General features: G+C 40.0%; 1 protein-coding gene and 1 long non-coding RNA gene across 10 annotated transcripts in view; one reads left to right on the top strand and one right to left on the bottom strand.

Moving 5' to 3' along the window:
- The window catches only part of DENND1A (DENN domain containing 1A), a 361,801-nt gene that overhangs the window by 116,890 nt on the left and 221,701 nt on the right, over positions 1-23,210 (bottom strand). For all 7 annotated transcript variants that reach the window (XM_075905650.1, XM_075905649.1, XM_075905651.1 and 4 more), the window contains exons 11-12: positions 14,539-14,584; positions 679-780 (exon numbers count right to left, since the gene is read on the bottom strand). In XM_075905650.1, coding sequence (XP_075761765.1) covers positions 679-780; positions 14,539-14,584 — 148 coding nt within the window. The remainder of the gene's footprint in view (positions 1-678; positions 781-14,538; positions 14,585-23,210) is intronic.
- Positions 1-23,210, top strand: part of LOC142819334 (uncharacterized) — a 106,007-nt gene that overhangs the window by 25,919 nt on the left and 56,878 nt on the right. The gene's annotated exons all lie outside the window — the stretch shown is intronic.

The following is a 23,210-nucleotide window of genomic DNA, read 5'->3' on the forward strand; positions in this document are numbered from 1 at the left end:
CAACAGCATTAAATTAGTTTAAACATTTTAAATGGAATTAAAGCACTATTACACCACTATTGAATTATTTTCACAAAACAGTCTTAGTAATGGATTATGAAGTGAGTGACCCGATTTCAAAAGTATGTTAAAGTTCAGTATACTGATTCAAATTCAGATACAGCTGGAGGAAAATAGGGGAAAAGTTTCATTAAAGTATCCCCACAAATATATGTCTGTCCATTATCTTTACATTAAATTCCCTCTTCCTGAGCACTCTGTTCCACCTCAAAAATCTGCTTGAAGTTGTTTTTATTTAATTTTGTTTCATGTTAGATATGGCACACATGAGCTTTTTCTTCCTGCAAGACTTTAATTTTAACCATTTGGAATCTGACATATCAACTGGGTATTTTAATTAAAGTTGCAGCATTCCCACCATTAAGTGTCAACTTTGTCTCCCTGTCACAAAAGTAACCTCTGTTTCAACCTCCAGATATTCTATTGGGTTCCATATCCCGCCAAGATTGCTATATTCTGTCAGGCAAAAAAGATAAAGACAGGTTAAGCAGTTCATTTAACACAACACGTGAGGGCTTTGGCACCACCACCAGACACATGTTAGAAACTAAACAGATAAAAAGGATTGCTATTTCTAGTAATGTAGTAGTTCCAAATCATCAAACAATTTATACATACCACATCATTAGGAAGGCTCTGTAGATCATCAAAAGGGGTTTCCAGTGTGTTGGTGTCAACATTAAGAATCACCACATCTTCCAGGGCCATATTTCTAACTTTCTAAAAAAATGTCAAAAATCACAAAAAGGAGGGGGAAGGAAGTCAAATCTTATTCATAAAGAACATCAATCATAACATAATATCCAACTACACTATTTCCTAAGCACTTTAAAAGAAGCAAGTGGTTTCCTCTTGCTCCTCACTGTGCGTGGTATGTGTTGTTTAACATTTGTGGTTTTGTTTTTCCATTTCTTTTAATTAAATACTTAACCTGGCTTTACTAATTTCCATTTACTTCTTGTTTCCCTTTTCAATCTGGATTCAAAACACAACTTCTAGCTGCATCGAGACTCAAGTAAGTATTTTTCTTAATTCAGTATTTTGTTGCAGTATCACACGGAATGGTGGCTTTTCCAGTTGCCTGAGTGCTAGTAAGGCCAAACTCAGATCCACTTTACCATCTCTGGCTTTGCCTTAGCACCTCAAACACATCCACAAATGAGATTACATTTGGACAAAATGGACATTGTCAAAGATAAACAGAGTGAGAAAGAAACTAGAATGTTTTTTCCTTAATTCTAGGATTTCCAGAATACCATGAAAGATTACAAAATAATTTCAGGTTTCTCCCACTGGATCTCACACCCAGAAGAGTTTTGAGAAAAATCCCATTTCACATTATTTCTTTTGTGTTTCCACTGTAATATGATGTCTAAGAACAGCAAGCTCCAAATCAAACAAATTGATGCACATATCTTAACCCTATCTGTGCAAAGCAAAACAGATGCACTACTTGGCTATACATTTGCCAAAATTTGTTTGTTAAAGTGAGTGTCGAGTATAAAAAAAAAGGGAACTAATTAGGAAATTTCTCAAGTTGAGTCTTGAACCTTTTAGGAATTTTATTGGGTTGTTCATCACTTCAAAATCCTAGCTACAGAGTTAGAGGAAGAACTTTGTAGGCTACAGAGCAAGGTTAGAAATTCTAGCTCTTCTGGACCAAACACAAAAACAGAAGGAACAGAAATGAGCATATGAAAGAACCATTACAAAGGGGATGAAACGACAGAGATGTAGAACATCCTTCTGTCATTACAATAGGCAAAGAAGTTCTACATTACAGTATAAGTCTCAATGCATACACTCCTCTTCTCAATGGTCAGCTTGAATGGCTTCCAATCCCTAAGTGAAAGCACTGACTGCGGGGTGTTTAAGATTACATTTTCTACTATGGTACACAGATGTACAATAAAAGAAAAGTATAGTCTCTTTTTGAAAACAATAGACCTTGGTAGCTTCCGCTGGGTAAGTGTCCAAGAAGCAGAAGACTGTCAAACTTCACTTCCCCTCTGAAGCAACATAAACTGCATTGCTGATGGTTTCAATAATGGAATTTAAATATTCCCTTAATAAATCATGTTTTCATCCAATCTGAGAACTGTATGTACATAAAGTCTTTAAATTCACACACAAAGTACAATATCCAAGCACCACATTTATCTATATTTTCAGGATTCAGTAGATCCTCAGTTTGATCTTCTCTCTCCATCTACTCAGGATGCCACTAGCCAAAAAAGGAAGGTAATGCTCTAATGAGGTATTCAAGACAGTTGGATGAGAAAAATTAACAGTACTTTCAACCCAAAATGTTACTGCTTCTGAAACATTCTCCTATGAAATCTGATCCACATACACTAAATTTCTACAGGGATACAGAAATGCAAGATCCTATGAAGCACATATCCAACAATATTCGATCTTCTGAAAAGAAAATATAAAATCCAAAATGTTTCCAGATCATGAAGAGATGGACTGACACTTAAAATGCATTAACAACTTGCACAGAGGCAAGAGTGTATTCTATCACAAACTAGCCTGCAAGGTAAAGATGGAATGAGAAAAAGTAGTGGATGGAGAGAAAAAGAGGAAGTGAGAAAGGAAAGCATACAATGAACAATCTGTTCAAAATACAGATGGAGGAATTCATTTCAGTTTTTTTAATACCAGCAAACAAGATCTGGCAATTCATTGTCATGTTGCCTCAGGATAATGCAACTTCTGCCCGCCACATGGTAAAGACAGACAATAATGTGCCTGTTAAAAGGTGACAATGTCTAGTCAAATACACAGCTTCAAATTAACAGACACCAAGGACCACTAATAAGAAGGTCTACAGATGGTTAATAGTCAAACAGCCACATTTCAGACATGGGTGCTCCAGTGGGGGAGATACCGCAGGTAGGCCTCCCTGTTAGAGACTACCTGCCGGATTCAACTACAATCGATCAATGAACAAACAAAGCCAAAGGTTGCTGGTGTCATCTTGAAGGGCCTCAAACCACATGTGACAGGCAATTTCTAAGCATGAGAGCAGTAGGTCCGGATCAACAGTAGATTTGTTGTTAGAGAATGGTGAAGCGCTCTGATATGTAATAAATGGTGCCAGGACTTGCGAAGACAATGCCTGACATTCAGAACCATTAACACCGAATTCACACACACTTACACAGAGATACAGGACTATGTAGCATTTTAAAGACTAACAAGATGGTTTATTAGATGATGAGCTTTCGTGGGCCAGACCTACTTCCTCTGATGAAATAGTGGAAGAAAATAGTCACAACCATATATACCAAAGGATACAATTAAAAAAAATTAATACATATGAAAATGACAAATCAAATTTCAGAACAGAAGGGGGATGCGGGGGGGGGGGAAGGTAAATGTCTGTGAGCTAATGATATTAGAGGTGATAATTGGGGAAGCTACCTTGTAATGGGTAAGATAACTAGAGTCTTTGTTAAGACCCCGGCGTAAAGTGTCGAATTTTAGCATGAATATGGCTACATTTCTATCACCACTTACACAGAGGAGCATGTAGTATGAGAAATATGCTAATAAAATGGTGAACTATCATCTCCCTCCAATAGTGCACTCTCTTGAATAAACAAACTGACTGCTCTTAAAGTCTGCTATAGAGAGATCTGTCTCTCACCCTCCAACCATACAGAGCAGTCTTGTACACCAGTTAATTAGGTCATTTATGCACAGTTCCGCTAGGTAGCAAGAGCAGGTCTCTGACCAACAGAACTGTGGGGAAAAGGATATTAAAAAGGGGGGGCAGAGGGGAGGAAAGGCACTTTGTGTGTCAGGAAAAAAAAGGAGAGAAGGCAGAAGAGAAATTTAGGTACAGACTCAGCTTTCAAATGTGCTGGGCACCTCGTAGAGCCCATCATCTTCAAAAGCAGAGGTTCAATGCTCACAATCAAGCCAGGCTGCGTCTATACTGTAAAGCGTCCAGGATAGCAGTTAGTCTCAGAGGCTGGGTCAAGTAACTCAGAATCGTGCCATGGGGCTAAAAACCGTGCAGATGTTCCCACTGAACTCTAGTCTCCGAATTCCTCCCCGTTCTCCACTTTTCAAAGTGTGATCTCCTGCCCAAGTGGGAATGTCTACCCTGGTATTTTTAGTCCCATGGTCTGAACCCGAGGCAGATGACCCAGATTCTGAGACTTGCTGCTATAGGTGCGTGACTATGTTTTGTTTTGCTGTGGCATGGTTTTTTTTGTTTCTGTTTCTTACAGTGTAGACATACCCTGCACTTTGAACCCTAAAGGTAAGCTTCTTTTTGAAATTCCTGCCCTTAAGTGGTATATTTAAGGCTAAATGGTTGCTGTACTCAATGCCAAGTTATACCTAAAACTCTTACGCAATCCATTTAATGACCACATACAGTACTATAAATAGATCTTTGTCTTATGCACAGAACCCAACTTCAAGTTTCTTTTTTTGGGGGGGGGGGGGGTGAATTACTTGCCCTTGATCTACAAACTAATGAAGTCTGATATTAAGGGAAGACTATACAATATAGTTCTTTCCTTACAAAAGGACACATGTCCTCCATGAGAAGCAAGATCCTTTTCCTCCCCCACCCCACCTTAGGAACCAAAAGGTCACTCAATTGGCTTACATCTGATAAACTCTAAAGTAACTCAGGAGTCATGCTTCTTCTGGGAGTTAGGAAGCAGCAGACAAACTGATTTGCTCCTTCCTGCTTCAGAAAATTAAAAATCTCACTTATACTCAGAGGACTCTTGAAAGCGCCAACAAAAAATCTGTAGTGATGTGCTTAACCAAAGCCAGAAGCTTTTCAAAACTGAGCACCAGAAAGACAATGGGTGTCTTTCTGTTGCCAGTGGATGTTTCTTGTAACTTGGATGAAGCGTCTGCATTGCAATCACACACCCATAATGCCCGGGCCAGCTGACTGGAGCTCGCAGGCAATGTTTCCTCATCTTTTTCATCCATCCGCAATTTCTTTTCTATCCACATGCAGAATAATTTTTTAGGAGAGCCGAGGCATGTGCACCACCAGTAGAAAAAATAATCCTGGCTGTGGACGCTCTGCTAATCAGCATCTGAATCTCTCCGGAATGGCCACACAAGCGCACAGCTCTCAGGGCTCACACAGTGGGGCTCAAAAACTGCAGTATGGATGTTTAGATATGGGCGGGAGCCCAGGCTCTGGGCCTCTCCCAACTCATGAGATCCTGTAAGCAGCATCCTTTCACAATAGATGTCTTTATCAAAATGACATGCGTTGGGTATCTTAAAGACACTTCTGGACTGAGGTGCAGGATTGCAGCAGAATGATGTGAGTTGCTCTCGTCTAATGGTGACATCCTTCAGCCCAGAGGGCAAGAGAGAGAATCTGGGAATTAAAGCCACTTCTCATGTGACAGCTCTGATATAACCCTCCAACTTGTAAATCTGCTTTTCACCTTGAATGCACCAAGGTCCAGAAAGTACAACTAGCTACAATTTTACTGATTCTCTAGACCCACATCCTAACATCAAAAGCAGTATCAATAAACCTCAAATAGTCTATTTATCACAGCCTCCTAACTGGCTAAACAAAATATTAAAAACAACACACCTGCATGCTTACTAAAATAAAGAAGGGGTATTAAATCAGTATTTTACAAACAGTACAGAGAAACAGAAAATAAGAAGTTCTGACTAGAAATAGCAGTATAAATTGTGCAGTATACATAGTCACACTATATTAGCCAATTTGTACAGTTGTTTGCATTTGTCTAATTTTGCTACAGACTTCGAGCATGTGTCAAGTCAAATTACTCCCATGAAGACGTGGGTCACCTGCTCATAAAAAGATGGAGTTTCCCCACTTTTCACTGAATTCCGGGTAGCCTTAATTCATTCATAATAAAATACAGCAAGTCAGACTAACATCTCCACCTGCCTTTTATTGTAAATGCCACTTTTTAAAGAGTGGAGAGGTATGGAAACTTGGTTTAACAAGCACACTGAACCCATTGTTTATGACCTCCATAAACATGGCTTAGTAAGAATTACTGACTTAATCAGAGTGAACTTATCTCCTGGTGAAAAGAGCACTTTAAATTTCAGAAATGGCACCTTTACTGTGAAAATCTCTTAACTTCTGAAACAAACTCCAGGGGGTCTTAAACACCAGGCTAGTAAATAAGCAGCAGTTAGCATGATTTGTCCTGCTCAGGAGCAACTGAACATTTGAGATCATTAAATTATTTTATGTAAAAGTTTGCAAAAACACTGAGAAACTATATTCAATAGAGAAGCATAAAAAGGCAAAAGAGCCTGAGTGGGGTAAACGGGAAATAATTAATCACGTGTTGTAAACAAACTTCATCATTACTAACGACAGCTTATTTTATTAAACGTGAATGAAAATACTAAATCAAGTTTATATATACTATTTATGTTCGTTTACTTTTTGCCTTTCCTACCACATGAACAATGTACTCAATTACACTTATATTTGCAGTTAGTTTCATTTTCAGGTGCTCACTACTGCATTTTGTTTCAAACAAAAATTATGGTTTGTGTAAGATGAACTATTGTCTTTCTATTTAAAAAAACCAAATAGCTGAAACATCTGCCTATTGGTTTTAGGATTTCTAGCATTTTTTACTAAGTTTTGAGACAACTTTAACTTGAGAGTGGCTCTTCATGATCTGACACAAAGGTGATGGGCACATTACAAATATGAGGTGAAAGACATGAGACAGGAAACATTTTCTTACTAAAAACAAACGTTCAAAAAGTTTATCAAACAAAAATAATATATTTATGATAACATACACCTTCTTAGAAAGTAAAATATCTTTCACAACAAATCCAAGATCCTTTTGCTTTATGACTTGTCTACATCAGTGACAATTAATGTTTACAGTTTATTTACTTAAGAACACCCTAATACTGCAGACAACGTGTCACTCTGGCTACCAGAAGCAGGAAAAGCAACGGATATAAAATTTTTATTATTTCATGCCCCAACAGCAGCCAGAAGGACTTAATGAAATCACCCTGAGATTTACAATCTGAAATAGCTATTCAACAGGCAGATATGATTAAGCTAAATGTACCCTTTGACCTTTCAACCCTTTGATCCTGGCACAGCAGGTGGCCTACTACCCCCTCCTGTGCATCTTCCACTCTTCCGCCAATCTCCTAACCTTGATGTGCAGTAGCCCTGATCCTATACAGGTGATTCTCAAGATCCTTATCACAAGCAGCTGTGGCTAACTGAATGACAAAAATCACTATTGCTGATGTGATCCAATACTACTCAACAACAGAGGAAAATGCTTCTGAAATTATTGTAAAGTGTTTCAGAGCTGAAATTAATGAAGACTTCATATAATAGCATATCTAGAATCACTTTTTAAATCTGAATTTAAACATTTTTTATGCTCCCGTGTGTCTGCTATTTCCTTATTATGAAACTTGGAAAACTAAGTTATTTGCAAAATAGTCACAGCTTGCTAATGCACTGATCAAGTTCATAAGTTAAACCCTTTAAGAAGTACTACATATTAAGCCAGCTGACCACACAAATGCAAAAATCACAAAATTATCACTACTATTGAAAAAGCTCAATTGCTAATGGCAAAGAATTCATAGGTCCTTAAAGAATGGCTGTGTGGGCACAACTAAGATGGTGTCCTGTCCAGAGCAAGGATGGACACCCCCCTAAACACACTCACTCTCTCTCTTGCATATATAGTCCCTGAGATAAACAAACATTCACCTCAGTGGCTAGGGTTGCCAGCTTGTTTAATCACAAATACCGAACACTCCCCCTCTTCCCCCCCCCCCAAAAAAAAACACTGGGAAAAAAATTCTGTTGAGGAAAAAAAAAAAAAAAGGAGGGTGGGAGACCAAAGCTGTTGAGTTTAAAAAAAAAAAAAAAAGGGACCCCGACAGCAGTTAAGCAAAAACATTTAAAAAAAAAAAATCACCATGGCCTCTAAGAAGCTTTTTTTTGCTGGCGGCCATCTTGTTTTTCTGCTTTAGCCACAAGATAAGCTCCTGCATAGCCAGGTAAGCTGGGTTGAGTGGGGAAGCGTCCAGGGGAGCCTGGCGGGTGGTCCAGGGGCTGGGCCCAGTTGCTGAGCGTGTCGTAGGATTGTCAGGTATCCGGTATTTTCGCCTCCTGGTAGGGAAAAAAAAAAAGAAAATACCCGACATTTTAGGTGTCTGGTATTTTCTGATTTTTTTTTTTTTTTTACCGGACAGGAGGCGAAAGTACCGGACTGTCCGGGTCAATACTGGATACCTGGCAACCCTATCGGTGGCAGTAGACATATTTGTCAAAGGATAGGCCGATACTAGATTTGGGTAAGTGTCCCTCACGCTTAGGTACAGTGAAAGAGAAAAACATTTTCTATGCTGACAAATTTGATTGTAATATTTTGTATATAAAGCCATGTCAGTCAGTGGGACTGATCTAAAATATATTTATAGCCAGGGCTCGACAAATAATACAATCTACTTGCCCGTGGCATGTGCAGATTGCTGGACAGCGCGACTGGCGAGCGGGGCTCGTCATGGTTCGGTAAGCCCTGTTTATAGCCATAGATAAAGAATGGCTGAGCAATAAGAGTTTCTGAATGGTACACTGTATCCTTTCTTTATACCAGGGCTGATAGTTTCATGCCCAGAATCTAGCATCTCAGATTCATAGTGGTATGCATTAGTACATATTTACACAACACTATGAGTACATCTAAACTACACCCCTTTTTCGATAAAGGGATGTAAATTAGACGTATCAAAATTGTAAATGAAGCCAGGATTTGAATTTTCCACGCTTCATTTACATAATGGCAGCTGCAGCTTTTTTTTCTTTCCGAAAAACCACTTTTCGAAAAAAAACCCATGGCTAAGACAGGGATCATTCGATAGAAATGCCCCGTTTTGAAAGATCTTGTAACCCTCATTTTTACAAACGATCCCCGTCTTGACAGCAGGATTCCCCACCCCCAAAAAGCAGCTTTTTGAAAAAAAGCTGTGGCTGCCATTGTGTAAATGAAGCACGGGAAATTCAAATCCTGACTTTATTTACAATATCGATACATCTAATTTACATCCATGTACCCCAGACTGGTAAGCACTGAATGGAAGATTGTATACTGTCAACAACAGAATATCAGACAGCTATAAAGGAATATCCCAGAACAGTTAAACAAAACCACATGTGCTTAAACTCCAGTAGATATCCTACTAGGTCAAGGGCATGCCTCTTCAATCAGCACCATCACACTAATCATTTCAGCTACAAAAACAGTTGCTGAACCAACCACTTCCTATGACAAAACAGAGCCGTTGTCAACCAACTTTAGCACAGCTCACAACACAAAAATTAACTTCAAACAACATGCACTCTGAAATAATGTTTAATATAGGGGTAGTAACACAAGTGGAAGACTGAAGGAACGAGTGAATTTGAGATAGATTCATTATCTTATCTCACTGCTATTTATCAGTACTAAATACTTACCTTCATCTAATATGAATTCGATTAGTACCATAAGTGTGTCCCATTATTCATGTAATAGTCCAAGCCTTTCTTATATAACAGCTTATAAACTTTTAGTCTGCTTTGAAGTCACTTTATGGATTGCTAAATGGAAATCTTATATAGAATGACTAAGTAGGTGATGATAGAAAGACTGAAAAATACGAGCACCATACCGTTCCGTATTTTCTATCAGGATTTTCCCTCATAAATCAGAGGGAGCCCTCTGACCTACAACAGGAGATTATCTTATCTCACTGGAGAACATTTCAGTCACACCAAATTAGACTTAACAGTCAGTGGATACATTTGATATTTTAATCATAAGAAAAATTTGTCATTTTACATTAACGTAGCTGCTGCCTCTCTACAGATCCCATGCAACACCAGAAACTCAAAGTCAACTCCATGGTGCACAATTGTTTAGAAGTATTGGTGGGAATAGAAAAGAGGGTGTACACAAAAGAAATAAAACCCTTTAAATTACTTCAATATTCCTTCTGGAGGGAATCATTTAGAGAATTGTAGCATCAGAGTCAAGATTTCTAAAGAAAAGACTCTACAGACAAAGCTAACAAAAACTCATTTCATATGCTCCAAGTTTACCATGTGTTAGTCTACTTTTTTCTCCATAAAGATGTTTCCATATTTGGCTCCCACTAAAACACAATTTGGTACAATGTAAATTCAAGGAACCTTGAATTTAAGCTGCTTAGGGCAGAAATGTAAGTACATGGGGAAACCAAATTTCTTCCATAAGACTGTCTAGGCATAGGGATCCCATCCTGCCTGGACGTGACAGCAGGATCAGGGGCCTTAGAATCCTTGTGTGTGTTATGCACTTTGGAAGATATCTAGGCTGTAATTTATATATTAATTTAATTAAATATTTTCTAATGATCTAAATATTAGATAATTAGAATATCCTTTTAATTTTTCTCCAACATTATTTTACTGTTGAAACGCTGTCAAGTAGCATATGTTAAATACACAAATATTAAGAACATGAGTGAATTCTCTGATGCTAAAATATTACCCTAATACAGATGAATCAATATATTTTTCTGTGTACAAAAAAAAGGAACAAGCTTTCAGCAATAGAAATAGGGTAATGGGTAAACTACAGTAATAGTCTGACTAATTAAAAAAAATCCACACATCTTCCTGTGCCATGAGGCAGACACATTTTTCTGTGCTCATAGTAAGTATTCGATCCAATAGCCCCCTGAAGGATTTTTTTTAAATGGCAAAGACAAAGATATCCAAGACACAAAAATATGGATCTGTAAGTACAGGCGAAGTGTTTGGTTTTTAAATTTTTACATGGCACTTTAAATAGCAGCATTTCACCAGTATGTCTGTGTTTCAGAAGCTATAGTTTAGCAAAAAACCCCAAACTGGTTACACACTGCTAAGCACTATGGTTTCCACATACCATATAATGCAAAAACAGTTTAATCAATAGTTATTTTGGGCCTTCTGAGATTCTTTCAGAAGGACAGTAGGACACAAGAGTTGGGAGGAGACAAAAACACAAACTGGGGCAAGTGGGGCTAGTCAGATGCCCAAAGGCATTTTGGAGGAAGTAATCTCCAATATGCAGGTAGTTAATGTTACAACTTCTTTATCCACCCCTTGGCTAAACGAGGCGAAACAAAAAAGTGGTTGTGATAGATTTTTTTTTAAACTAAAGAATAATATTTTAAAAAGCCAAAGTAAGGTAACTGTCTGACACTGGTATGGGACCCCCAGTATGCCCCCCTCCCTTCCCAAAAGCACAATACATAAAACAATGATCTGAAGCCCATTCTGAATAAACCTAGAGGATATGCAAACCAACCTGCTTTCACTTGAACACTATCCAATAATCTTCACTGCTACTCAATGTGCTAGTATTTAGCACTATTTATTGCAATATGAAGTCAGGAGGAAACAAGCATTTGCACATACAGGCAGTCCCCGGGTTACGTACAAGATAGGGACTGTAGGTTTGTTCTTAAGTTGAATCTGTATGTAAGTCGGAACTGGCATCCAGATTCAGCCGCTGCTGAAACTGACCAGCGGCTGACTACAGGAAGCCCGAGGCAGAGTTGCTCTGCCCCGGGCTTCCTGGAATCAGCCGCTGATCAGTTTCAACAGGCTGAATCTGGACACCAGTTCTTACATACAGATTCAACTTAAGAACCCCAGGCGTCCCCAAGTCAGCTGCTGCTGAAACTGATCAACGGCTGATTCCAGGAAGCCCGGGGCAGGGCAACTCTGCCTCGGACTTCCTGTAGTCAGCGCTGGTCAGTTTCAGCAGCGGCTGACTTGGGGACACCTGGGGCAGAGCAGCTTGGGTGCTGCTGGGTTGCTCCAGTAGCGCCGCTCCTCGGCGCTACTGGACCAACCCAGCAGCACCCAAGCTGCTCTGCCCCAGGCGTCCCAATTCAGCCGCTGCTGAAACTGACCAGCAGTGGCTGAATCAGGACGCCTGGGGCAGAGCAGCTGAGGTGCTGCCGGGTTGGTCCAGTAGCGCCCAGAGTGGCGCTACAGGACCAACTGGCAGTGCCCCTGCTGCTGTACCACAGGCGCCCGGAGCAAAGCCGCGGAGCACGGGGGCAGCGGGACAGCACAGACGCGCCGTGGCTGTCCCGCTGCCGGCGTCCTCCGAGGCTTTGCTCCCCGTCTCCCTGGTCTGCTGGTCTCCCTGGTCAGCAGACCAGGGAGACGGGGAGCAAAGCCTCGGAGGACGCTGGCAGTGGGACAGCCGCGGTGCGTCTGGGCTGTCCGCTGCCCGCGTGCTCTGCGGCTTTGCTCCCCGTCTCCCTGGTCTGCTGGTTTCCAGCAGACCAGGAGCAAACCCCGTTCGTAACTGTGGATCCGACTTAAGTCGGATCCGCGTAACTCGGGGACTGCCTGTACTATTTTCTCCAGAAGAAAGGCTACATAGGAAAAAGAATGATGACAAAAGGGAGAATATTGTTCAACTATCAAATCATATGTTCTTTAGTGACACGATTGTCTCTACTAGAAGAGGAAAAAACAGATTGCTCCTCCTATGACTCCAGTGTACAATGCATATGGTCCCTGAGACATCAGATATGAATGACCTTGACATTTAGGAAAAAGTCCATATCCAAACCGGGGGGGGGAGTGAGACCCATTTTTGGCATTCTGGACATTTGAATACTGAGTCTGAATTTGAAATTTCCCATTCTCCAATTGATCCTTTTACCCCTCCTTAGCCTGGATGATTCTTGGAAATAACACAGACACATAAATTAATAAGGAAGCCTATTAATAAGGAACCCCATGCTTTCCCACTACAGCTACCACAAAACTAAGAGAAAAGTGTGAATAAATCTTCTCTAAAACAAGGAAAAGACTAGAATAGAAAAACAACAGTCACATATTGGAAAGTTTTCAGACTCACAAAAATGGGTTAGGGGAGATGATTCCATCATTGTGATTGGAGGAAGGGGTAGAATCAACAGATAAAGGCTCTGACATAGTAACAATGATACTTAGCCTACATAGTAACATGCACATATTAACATCACAACACAAATGTATTAGTTCTATCTTAAAGCAAGACTCGGATATTAAGGGACTTGCTTATAGAGTTCGGATCTGATTCCTTCAGTTCTTGGTTTCTAGCCACATGCTCAGTCCTCCCAATTATGCTGGTTCGTTGCCAATTCCTGCTCTCCTACTGTGCAGGGTACATCCTTGTTAACCTCCTGTAGGAAAGGGCTCACCACACTCAGTTTGATGTTAGTTCCCATATCCCAAGAGTGAGTACATATGGGATAAGAGTTGAAGTGCGTACCTTATACAAAAATAGGTTTTAACACAACAATTCATGTAATATCTGTACTTTTGACGTTCAAAATTAAGCCTCTTAAACTATACTTGAATCATATCAAGTTTACTATCTATTAAAATTATGACTATATTGTATATTATTTTACTGGATAGTGCTATAGGCCACACTAAAACCATAATCATCTCCTTAACAGTGCTGTACAGAATGTTAAACATCTGATAGTCAAAAGTAGAAGAATGCAGCACAAATATTTCTTCAACGGGGCTGTTAAATTTCAATAAATCAACTAATCGAGTAGTCGATGGAATTTCCATCGACTACACAATTAGTCGATAAGGGAGGTGGGGCACTCACTATCCCCACTGCACCTCTGCTTTTCAAATATAGTAAGAGCTGCCTATAGCTCTTACTACATTTAAAAGGCAGAAGAGCAATAGGGACTCAAGCAGTCCCCGCTCACCTGGGGTTCCGCCTTGCCCTTTGAAATGTAGCAAGAGCCCCGAGGGGGAAGTACAGCAGTCGGACAGGTGCCCCAAGCCTAACCATGAGCCCCTGCATGGAGCCGATGTTGGGGGGAACTAGCCTTTAAGTCAGCTCCCCCCAGCACTGGCTCCTGCTCCACGCCCCTTGCTGCCTCTCTCTGATAGAAGCAGCAGGCGGGGAAAAGCAACTAGGCGAGTCACTACTTGACTACTCAATAAGCGTTTGCTTCTCGGGCAGTCGACTAGTCGCTTACATCCCTACTCTACGAAGTATATAAAATCCTATGTTCTCTGTAGTCTGGCGCTTCAGTAGTTTCTATTTTACAAGGTACAGTACTACATCTTACCACTGTAAAAGTACAAAGCAAAATAAAATCAGCACCCTGCAAAGCTAGTGACCAAACTCATTGTTTTAGATTCCCCACAGAAGTAGGTCAATGGGAGCAAAACGCTCCAATTGGCTTCTCTTACTCCTTGTGAGGAGTTCTTACTAGACCTGCTAAACTGAATGCCAAAAGATCGATCTCCGGCATGGAAAGTGGAGACATAGCTGTAGATACGTTTAGTTTCGATCGCATGCTTAAAGTTCAGCAGATGTGTTTGCAGGAGTAGGGCCTAAATCATAGAAATACAAACTGTTCTGAGGGATGAGGGGAGAGACTTACCTCCATTAAACTTAAATGTATTCCAATGAGGTAAGGCATCGGGGCACTGTGAAGAGAAACAAACAGCCTATTTATATTCGGATAATGCTGGAGATTAACAACACACACACACTCAAAAAGCCAGCTGTAATACACACAACAGAGATACAGGGTTAAATTGTATTTAAAAATAAAAATCCAGATGCAACGTTCCATTTGAGGCAAAAAAATGTCAGTTTTATTTTGAAATCCCATCTCTTAAATTTTAACTTTAATTTTAACAATTTTCCACTGCAGCTTGTAAGGTGAAGTTGTCATTCCTTTTTTTTTTTAAGGGCTGTTAAAGGAGGGATGCTACCAAACATACTATTTTATTATGAAGGACATTATGGACAACGTTGGATCTTCTCTTCTTCAAGAAACATCATTTAGAGAGGTTTACCCATATGAAACATGTAGTTAAATTACTTATATGCACCACCCATTGGGACGAGCTCTTAATCCGTAGGCTGATACATACCAGAAAGAGAGCATTTTAATATTAATTTATTGTTGCACTTTACTAGATCCTGATACAGACCCCCATATTATAGACAGCATCAGAAAACAGTGCTGTTTGGAATCTTCTAGCTATAATGAGAGCCACCATGACCACCTTCAGAGATATCAGTGGTTTAAAAAAGGCACTACGTTTGATATACCAATGGATTTTTAGGGCAAAATGCTGCATTTAGAGACGGGTGTGCAACTTCCATTAGGCACACAGAATGTTAGCACATCAGGGCATGAACTAATTTACTCTACTTCTGTTGTACTGTGCTGCATACATTTGCCAACAATCAACAAATAACAAGCTATTACAGATCCATCAATAGCTATTAGCCAGGATGGTGTTCCTAGCCACTGTTTGCCAGATCGCTCAATGATTCCCTGTTCTGTTCATTCCCCCTCTGGGGCACCTGGCCCTGGCCACTGTCAGAAGATAGGACACTGGGCTAAACAGACCTTTGGTCTGACCCAGTCTGGCCATTCTTATGTCAATATAAAACAAGAAGGATCTTTAAAAGTAATGAAGTATCTTTTGTGCACATGGTTTGGAAAGTCAGACCTGACTTCTAAAAACATTTTGAAGGGAGGTACAGATGCCTTTGGAAATCTTGGACAGTCTTTGGAGTCCAGGTTTGCACCCCAGCAACATTCTGGGTACATATTTGAGTGTTGTGCATTGTCCATTAAGTATCTGAGGCAGGCAGTGATGCTCTCACTGTGAGGGATGTTGGTGTCTGGGAATACGACCTCCACAGTAGCAAGGACAGTAGTCTGAGGGAAGTGGTTAATGTTGTATTGCAGATATTGTTGTATCCTGGTGGAAGCTGACTCTAGTGTGATGACTAGTGTGAGGAGGATTCCTACGAGTCCTAATATTCCTTCTGTTAGAGTGCCATGGCTAGAAATAGTGGATATGCCCGGGTTCCCTTATTTCTGTATCTTGGGAAGCAGGTAAGATTCCTGGGATGCGTTCCCGGGGGATGAGATAGTAGAATTTCTCTTAGCATTGTCTGGGGAAGAATTTGAAAATATCCTTAAATTCCTGAGCAAACTGGGCTGTGGGGTTGCCTGCAAGTTCTTTACAGTGGGTGGTGTCAGAGAGGTATCGGTTGGCCTTGATGACACAGCCTTTGTGATAAGAAAGCTATGAAGGTGCTCCCCCACCTCGCTGGTTTGGTCTCTCTTTGGTGCTTGCATTTCAAGGACTGTACAGCTGTCCTCTTGACAGTGGAGAGTCTATGATGTACGTGATATCTGTTCATATTTCAGTCAACTTTTTTCTATTGACTATTGGTGAGGACCTGGTACTTGAGGGTAGCGTCTTCATTGTTGCAAAGACACCACCCACAACATAGTGCATGCTACTGAAATTTGGGTACTAGTAAGAACACTCCTGTTTTTTCCCCTGGTGTCCCAATGCAGTATTCAGTTTCCACTTACCAGAGACATTGCTATGTTAGAAACTCGCTCTATGAGAATTTGGGGGTTCATGCCTTACTGGTTAGCAGTAGTATTTGAAACCACTCTCTTGTATGTTGTAGCTTTTGCCATATTACAAGATGTACACAATAAAGTTCAAGGCTTACATGGGAATCATTATGGAATCATTTTGCACGTTTTAATTGCAGGAAATAGGTATTTCCTTTGCACATACCGCTTCTTTTCTGAATGGCCGCATTCCAGGGGCAAGGAAAGACCCAACAATTTTACACTCAAAGTGTAAACCAGCAGATTAGCTGCCAGCTGCACAAATGCTCAACTTCCTTGTGTGTCTAGCTGTTCTGTCCCAGCCTTCTCCAGTATACACTGAAATGAATGTGTTTCTAATTAAGGCGCTTCGAGAACACGACAGCTTCAGTGTCAAAAATACAAAGTCTGAACCTCGGCAGGAAGTCTTAAGACTGCAAACGTCTCATCTAGTGGAACCTTGGCTAAAGAAATGAAAGGAAGCAGGGAAGGTGCACTACTCCAAAAACCTGGCCATTTATTAACATGTCCAGAAGCACAGCCTGCCACAGGCCATAGATAGACTGAAATCTGTAGAAAGTTAATTCAAGATTAAAAGTCAATCTTTCACCCTTCCACTGTTAATCAACAAATGGACTAGGGAGAATAATCTATTTAATAAGAATGTCAGAACTGCCGAAACCAAGTGCCGACAAGGCAGACATGGTTAAGAGCTCTCTGAGTCATGCTGAGTGTAAGCTGACAGCTATCCCTGAGTACAAGTCAGAAAAAGAGGCTGAGATTTCAGTTTGGACAGATGGAGACAGGCATAAGTACAGAGGTAGATTGGTGTCTTTAGCATAGAGATTGTAACTGAATTTGTGTCTGCAGATACAATTATGGAAATAAGTTGAAGAGGGAGAGGAGAACAGGATGAAGCACAGAGCCCCATGGAACCTGTACAGAAAGTTGCAAGGGGGATGAGAAGGATCCACTGAAGGAGCAATGAGAAAAGCAGAACCGCCAGACAGTAACAGATACAGAAGCAAAGGGAGGACAAAATTCCAAGAAGAGCACAGCTGACTGCAGCCAAGACACTGACAAGTCAAGAAGGATGAGGATGAACTATTGGTCCTGAGCTTTGGCGAGAGTAGGTTTCAGTCGAGTGCAAGTAGTAATAGCCAAATTGGAGAGGCTCTAAAATGGAACCGGAAGGGAGGAACTCCAGACTGTAAAACACATTCAATGAGCTCAGAAACTAAATGGATATGGGCAGTGGTTGGAAAAACAAGCCGGATTAAGGGGCTTTTGGTTTATTTCTGAGATAGAAGAAACTAACGCATGCTTGTATTATGAGTAGAACTCGGCCAATTTCAAAGATGTGAAAGACATGTCATGGACCATGAAATAAGCCCTTCCCTGTGAACTGGGGGAAGTCACTTAACCACTTGGATTCAGAGACTGCTGAAGTGATAATCTCACATTTAATAGCCGTAGCTTCTTCTGCTGGTGTAGAAAAAATATTTTCATCCTTTGGACCAATTCATTCCAAACCGAGAAACTGTTTGGGTTCTGAAAAAGCAGGGATGCTTGTACTTCTTTTCCAGATTATGAACAAACAGGAAACTGAAAGTGAAGACGACGACAGCTGCAGAAGCCAATATTTTAAATTTCTCATGTTGACCTGGCTGACCGCTAATTTAATTTTTCAGTTTTAAAATATTTAACTATTTTAGTTAAAAACAATTTAAAAAACCACCCGATTTTAAAAAACGTGAATGTTTAACTTTATTCAAAAATTCATATACTCGTTTTGTTAAAATATTTTATGTTCGCTGTTGAAAAATTCTAGAATACAGAACATTGTTGTTTTAGTTAAATACAAATTTAAATCTGTCTGATGAGGTTCTCCTCCTAATACAATATGGTAAGAAAATCCTCCAAATATTAAAGATTGACCTGTTTAATTAGAGGTAGTTCATCTCCCACTGACTTCATCACTATCTGATTCAATTACCTTTGGCAAACGAAATAACCAATCATTCATTTTCTGATATAGTTGTAAAACTAATCTGAAAAGTTTTCAAAATAAATCACTGCTTAAAAATGTATGTGTACCACCTAAAAACAAAACCTACATCTGTGTCTGAGTTATGAAGAGTATGTTTTAAGGTTGTCGCAACCAACAAGAATGCACATTTATGGCGAAAAACATGATTAGATTGAGTCCTCCTGATTGATCAAATTGATTTAAATTAAATCCACTTTAATGGCCACTGTTCTGAAACTTTGAGAGAGATTCAGAAGAGAAATGTAGCCCATAGCACTACCATTAGCATTCTTTTAGCAATTAGCAGTAACACAGTGATTCTGTTCCGTCTACGCAGTCAGCACAAGATTTTGAGGCTTTCGTGCACTGGATAAGTGACTCTTTTTGTACAAAACAACACTAGATAACCAGGAGAACACTGAACTAATAGTAGGCTTGGTATTTTAGGATGGGAATGTTGGCAGATGCTTAATCACGAGCGTACCTTGACAATGACTTGAGATATCTGATAATAAATTAAAAGCATTAGTATAAAATCCAATGGGATACTGACACCCTAACATTTTTAGGGTGAGGAAGTTAGAGATAGACAAAGGAAGAATATTCCTGGCAACTACCAAGCCCTACAACAGGCTAGAGCACCATATAAGGGCGAGATCTGGATTAGGGATGTAATAGTTTAGTCAAAAAGCTTATTGGTTAATGCTATAGACTACATGCATTTCTCCACCAGTAAATTTTTTTTAGCAGGCTGGCCAGCAGCTTGGCTCAGGCCTGGCTTGTGCCAGGTCCGGGACCTGCCCCTGTTGTAGCTCTGCATTTAAACTGTATTAGGAGCTGGGTGGGCAAGCAGCCTGGCTCAGTTCTGGCTCACGCTGGGTCTAGGAGCTCAGACACCTCCTCCTGGACAGGTAGCAGAGGCAGCAGCGTGGGGCGACAAGCAGCTGGTCTGCGTGATGAGCTAGTTTTTGAACTGGCTCCCCTCGTGGACCAGCTCCTGCCTGGCACCCTGTGCTGCTGCCTCTGATATAGAGGCAGCAGTGCAGAGTGGCAGAAGGCTCCTCGGGAACGGGGCTGGAGTGCACTGGCTGCTGGCCCCAACCCCAGGGACTATAGAATAGTCAAGTAACCGATAAGAATTCATGAGGTTAATGGACTGTTCAGTGAACTGATATTTAACATCCCTAAACTGGATCACTGGACTCATAAATTACCATTTGTTTCTCACCATGAGATCCCCAAGAAGGGCTCTAAGAATGTAAAGAATGGTATAAGATATTAGCTTAACTTTATACTAGTGCTATCTTTTTATGTGGTTTGAAGCATATGTATTGTTACTAATTGTGCCAATAAATTTGGTGAAAGCTTTGCTTTATCCTCAGTCTAAGTTTGAGACTATTTCCCAAACACAGGACAGAAATATTTATTGAATGCTTCTGCCTTTTCTGCATTATTACTGACATTTTCTCCTTTTTCCTCTAGTAATGGACCTATGCCATTGTCAGGAATGTTTTTGTTCCTATATATTTCAAAACCTCCTTATTGTCCTTAACTTTGCTGACCACAGAATTCTCCTTGTGTCCCTTTGCTTCCCTTACCAATTTTCTACAATTTCTAACCTCTTATTTGTATTCATTATTCTCAACTTCCCCTTTCTTCAAAATACTTTTTTAACTGTTCATAGTGGTTTTCTAAACCAGACAGTGGGATTTTTTTAAAAACCAGCATCACCGTCTGCCTCATTCATGAATTTTTGGGAGTGAATCAAAGTGTCCTTAAATGACTGCCAATTATAACATCTTTCTGATCAAATTCTTCCTCCCAATCTGACTCGCGTTTCAAGCTTTGTAAATATGGCCCTATATAAGAACAAAGGATATATTGCTGGTCTGGACTTTATTCTGCTTACACAATATAAATATGATCAAGTGATCCCTTGTACCCAAGATAACATCCATTTTTTGTTCTGTGATCAGTTCTTTATCTGTAGTAAATAATTCCCATGTTGACTACAACACTTTTTGAGCTAGGATGTGAAACATTTACTAGAATGAAAGCCACAAGCATGTTTTCCGATATTTACAAAAACTGGAGATGTCTGTCTCCTTTTATTTTTTCTACCATCTGCTTTAGTTTCTCCTCTTTTAAATTTGTATGTCACAGCTGCAAAGTAAAGAATCAGACAGTAACTGAATTTAAAATTTAATCAAAATTAAAGCCTCAAGTTTAAAAATAAGTCAGTTCCAATTCACTTCTCCTAACATGCAAAGGCCTATAAAGTAACAACACAGCTTTGAAGCAGACAGTAAAAAGTGGATTTATTAGTTTTCATGGCCAAAATCACCTTTCTGCATTCAGAGTCACAAAATAGATGGAAGTTATTTTAGGAAACATATTTATGGCATGTGAATTGGTGCTAAATTGATTTATTCAGAAAATTACAGTGTGTGATTGCTACTCTAATTAAAGTTCACATCAGGCTAAGATAATGAGTTGTTGTGTTTGTGAATGTGCAATTAGAGTCTTCCCGATAATTATAGGTTTTAAAATCATACTTTTAGCTCCCTAGCTTGTTCATTCGTAATAGTCACAGACTGAAATGCTGTGAAAGAGTCCATTCAGTCTGGCTCAGCTATTTGTATCTTTATTTCTTTTCGTACGTGGCCTATGTGTTTGCTTTGTGCACACCTGTGCTCCCAACTGCGGGGTCCGGTCTTAGCCCCTTTTAACATGTCTTTGTCAGGAAGTTGATGAATACCTAATCTTCAAACCCAGTGTAAAAGCCTCTTGTGGCCCACACTGTTGTCCTGAAAACTCCGAGCAGCATGTACCTGAAGAAAAAAACTGACATTAGCAGCCTTCATGTGTTAATTACACATGCAAAGCCTATTATGTACAGAAAGGGCACCTGCTGGCAGTGAAAATGACTAGAATCTGCCCTTCCTGTGCAGTGAGTAAATTGAAGGTTCATTTCTACAGGAGATAATAGTTTTTAGATTCCATTCTGTGTATCCCCGACATGGGCATGTACTTAACATTTAAATCATCTGCAGAGGAACAAACCTCCTTTAAATTTACATGTTTCAGGCTCCTACCACTTCACTTAAAATGCTAGTTATCCCTGCTGGTTCCTTATTTAGAAGCACTGCATAGGCTTTTGCTAAGAATGTGGAGAAAAGTCACAGAGACCAATATAATAAAAGTTATTAGCACAGATTCCAATTTCTTAAGATTTATGGAACCTAATCGAAGCCACAGACGTTGGCTTAAGGTGATAATTTTTTATTAGATTATCTGTTTTTCTCAATAGCAGTCTTTATTTAACCATTGTTTTATTTTCTGTCCTCTGAGAGGTCAAACATACTGATTTTTTTTGGTAACACCACATTTTCTGGTGAAGTATGAAAAAACATAATTAAAACAGAAAAAACATTTAGCACATAAGCATGAAAAACCAATGATGGCTGCACGATTCAGCTAAACAGTAGCACGGTTCTGGCCACTGTTTATTAGATACAATTTAGTGGCACACTATGGGCTGCCATTAGCCTGAGCGTTCCTACAGCATGTCTTTTTAACATGCACTTTTCCTCCTGACTCTCACACATCATATGCATACGTAGGATGTCTTAGCTATTAGAACTGAAAATATATTGTTTCAAGCATAACATTTAAGGCAGGTCAGAGAGAGAGAAGACTGATTTTTGAGTAAAAATCTGTTCTGTGGAGATGTAGTTCTTGGTATGACACTATTCATATGAATTTACGTGAACCAGAGTAGTTCTTAATTCACTCCCCTCCCCAATTACAGAGTGAATATGACTTCTGGGCTTTTAGTATTAAAACAACGAAGGATTGGCAGCATCTCTACTGGTGATCACAGTCAGGGTTAAGTAGGCACTTTTCAGCATATTAATTTTTATTCACAACATCCTCACTTCCTATGCCCCCTTTTGTCAGTTTCACTTCACTCCCTGATGTAAAATGAACAGAGAGGAGTACAAAGCTAAGTAGGAATGGGAAAGGGGAGAGATTAGGAGCAGCATGAACTTAACGGGCAAGTTTTAAGTGTATTGCCAGTTTAAAAAAAAAAAGCCAAATTGCAGGAGCTTTTCTCAAAATGTGACATAAAATGTGATCATGTAGTCAAAGATCACTTTATCTTCTACTGTATTTCTGAGAGAGTTTTGTCTGTGTCTGTCTGTCCGAAAACTCTTCCTAAATGGTAAGAGCTAGGACCACCAAATTTGGTATTCCACTACCTCTTATAACTTAAAGCAAGGTCAGGGTTTGGTTGTGCCAGGAAAATGGTATGTGGCTGGAATGCGACTGCTTCTCAAAAAAAACACAAAAAAGAGACAATCATCAGGCACATGAAAGGGGCTGGCCCTAAGACTGCCACCCCCTAGGTGTCCTTTAGAGAGGATGGGGGAGGGGCTAAAGGCCTCCCCGATTTGTGCAGGAATATTGCTGGCTGTTCCTCTTTGTCGAGGAGCAAGGGGAAAGAGCACAGTTTGCTGGAGAGAGAGAAAAGGTTTACACCCTCTTCCAAATTATACACCAATTTCTACCCTCACACTGTAAAATGCAAGATCATAACAGGAAAGCACCAAAGAAAAAGTAAACTAGCGAATTAGGAAAGCAATAG

This window comes from Pelodiscus sinensis, chromosome 22 (assembly GCF_049634645.1).
Source record: "Pelodiscus sinensis isolate JC-2024 chromosome 22, ASM4963464v1, whole genome shotgun sequence".
NCBI classification, from domain to species: domain Eukaryota; kingdom Metazoa; phylum Chordata; order Testudines; family Trionychidae; genus Pelodiscus; species Pelodiscus sinensis.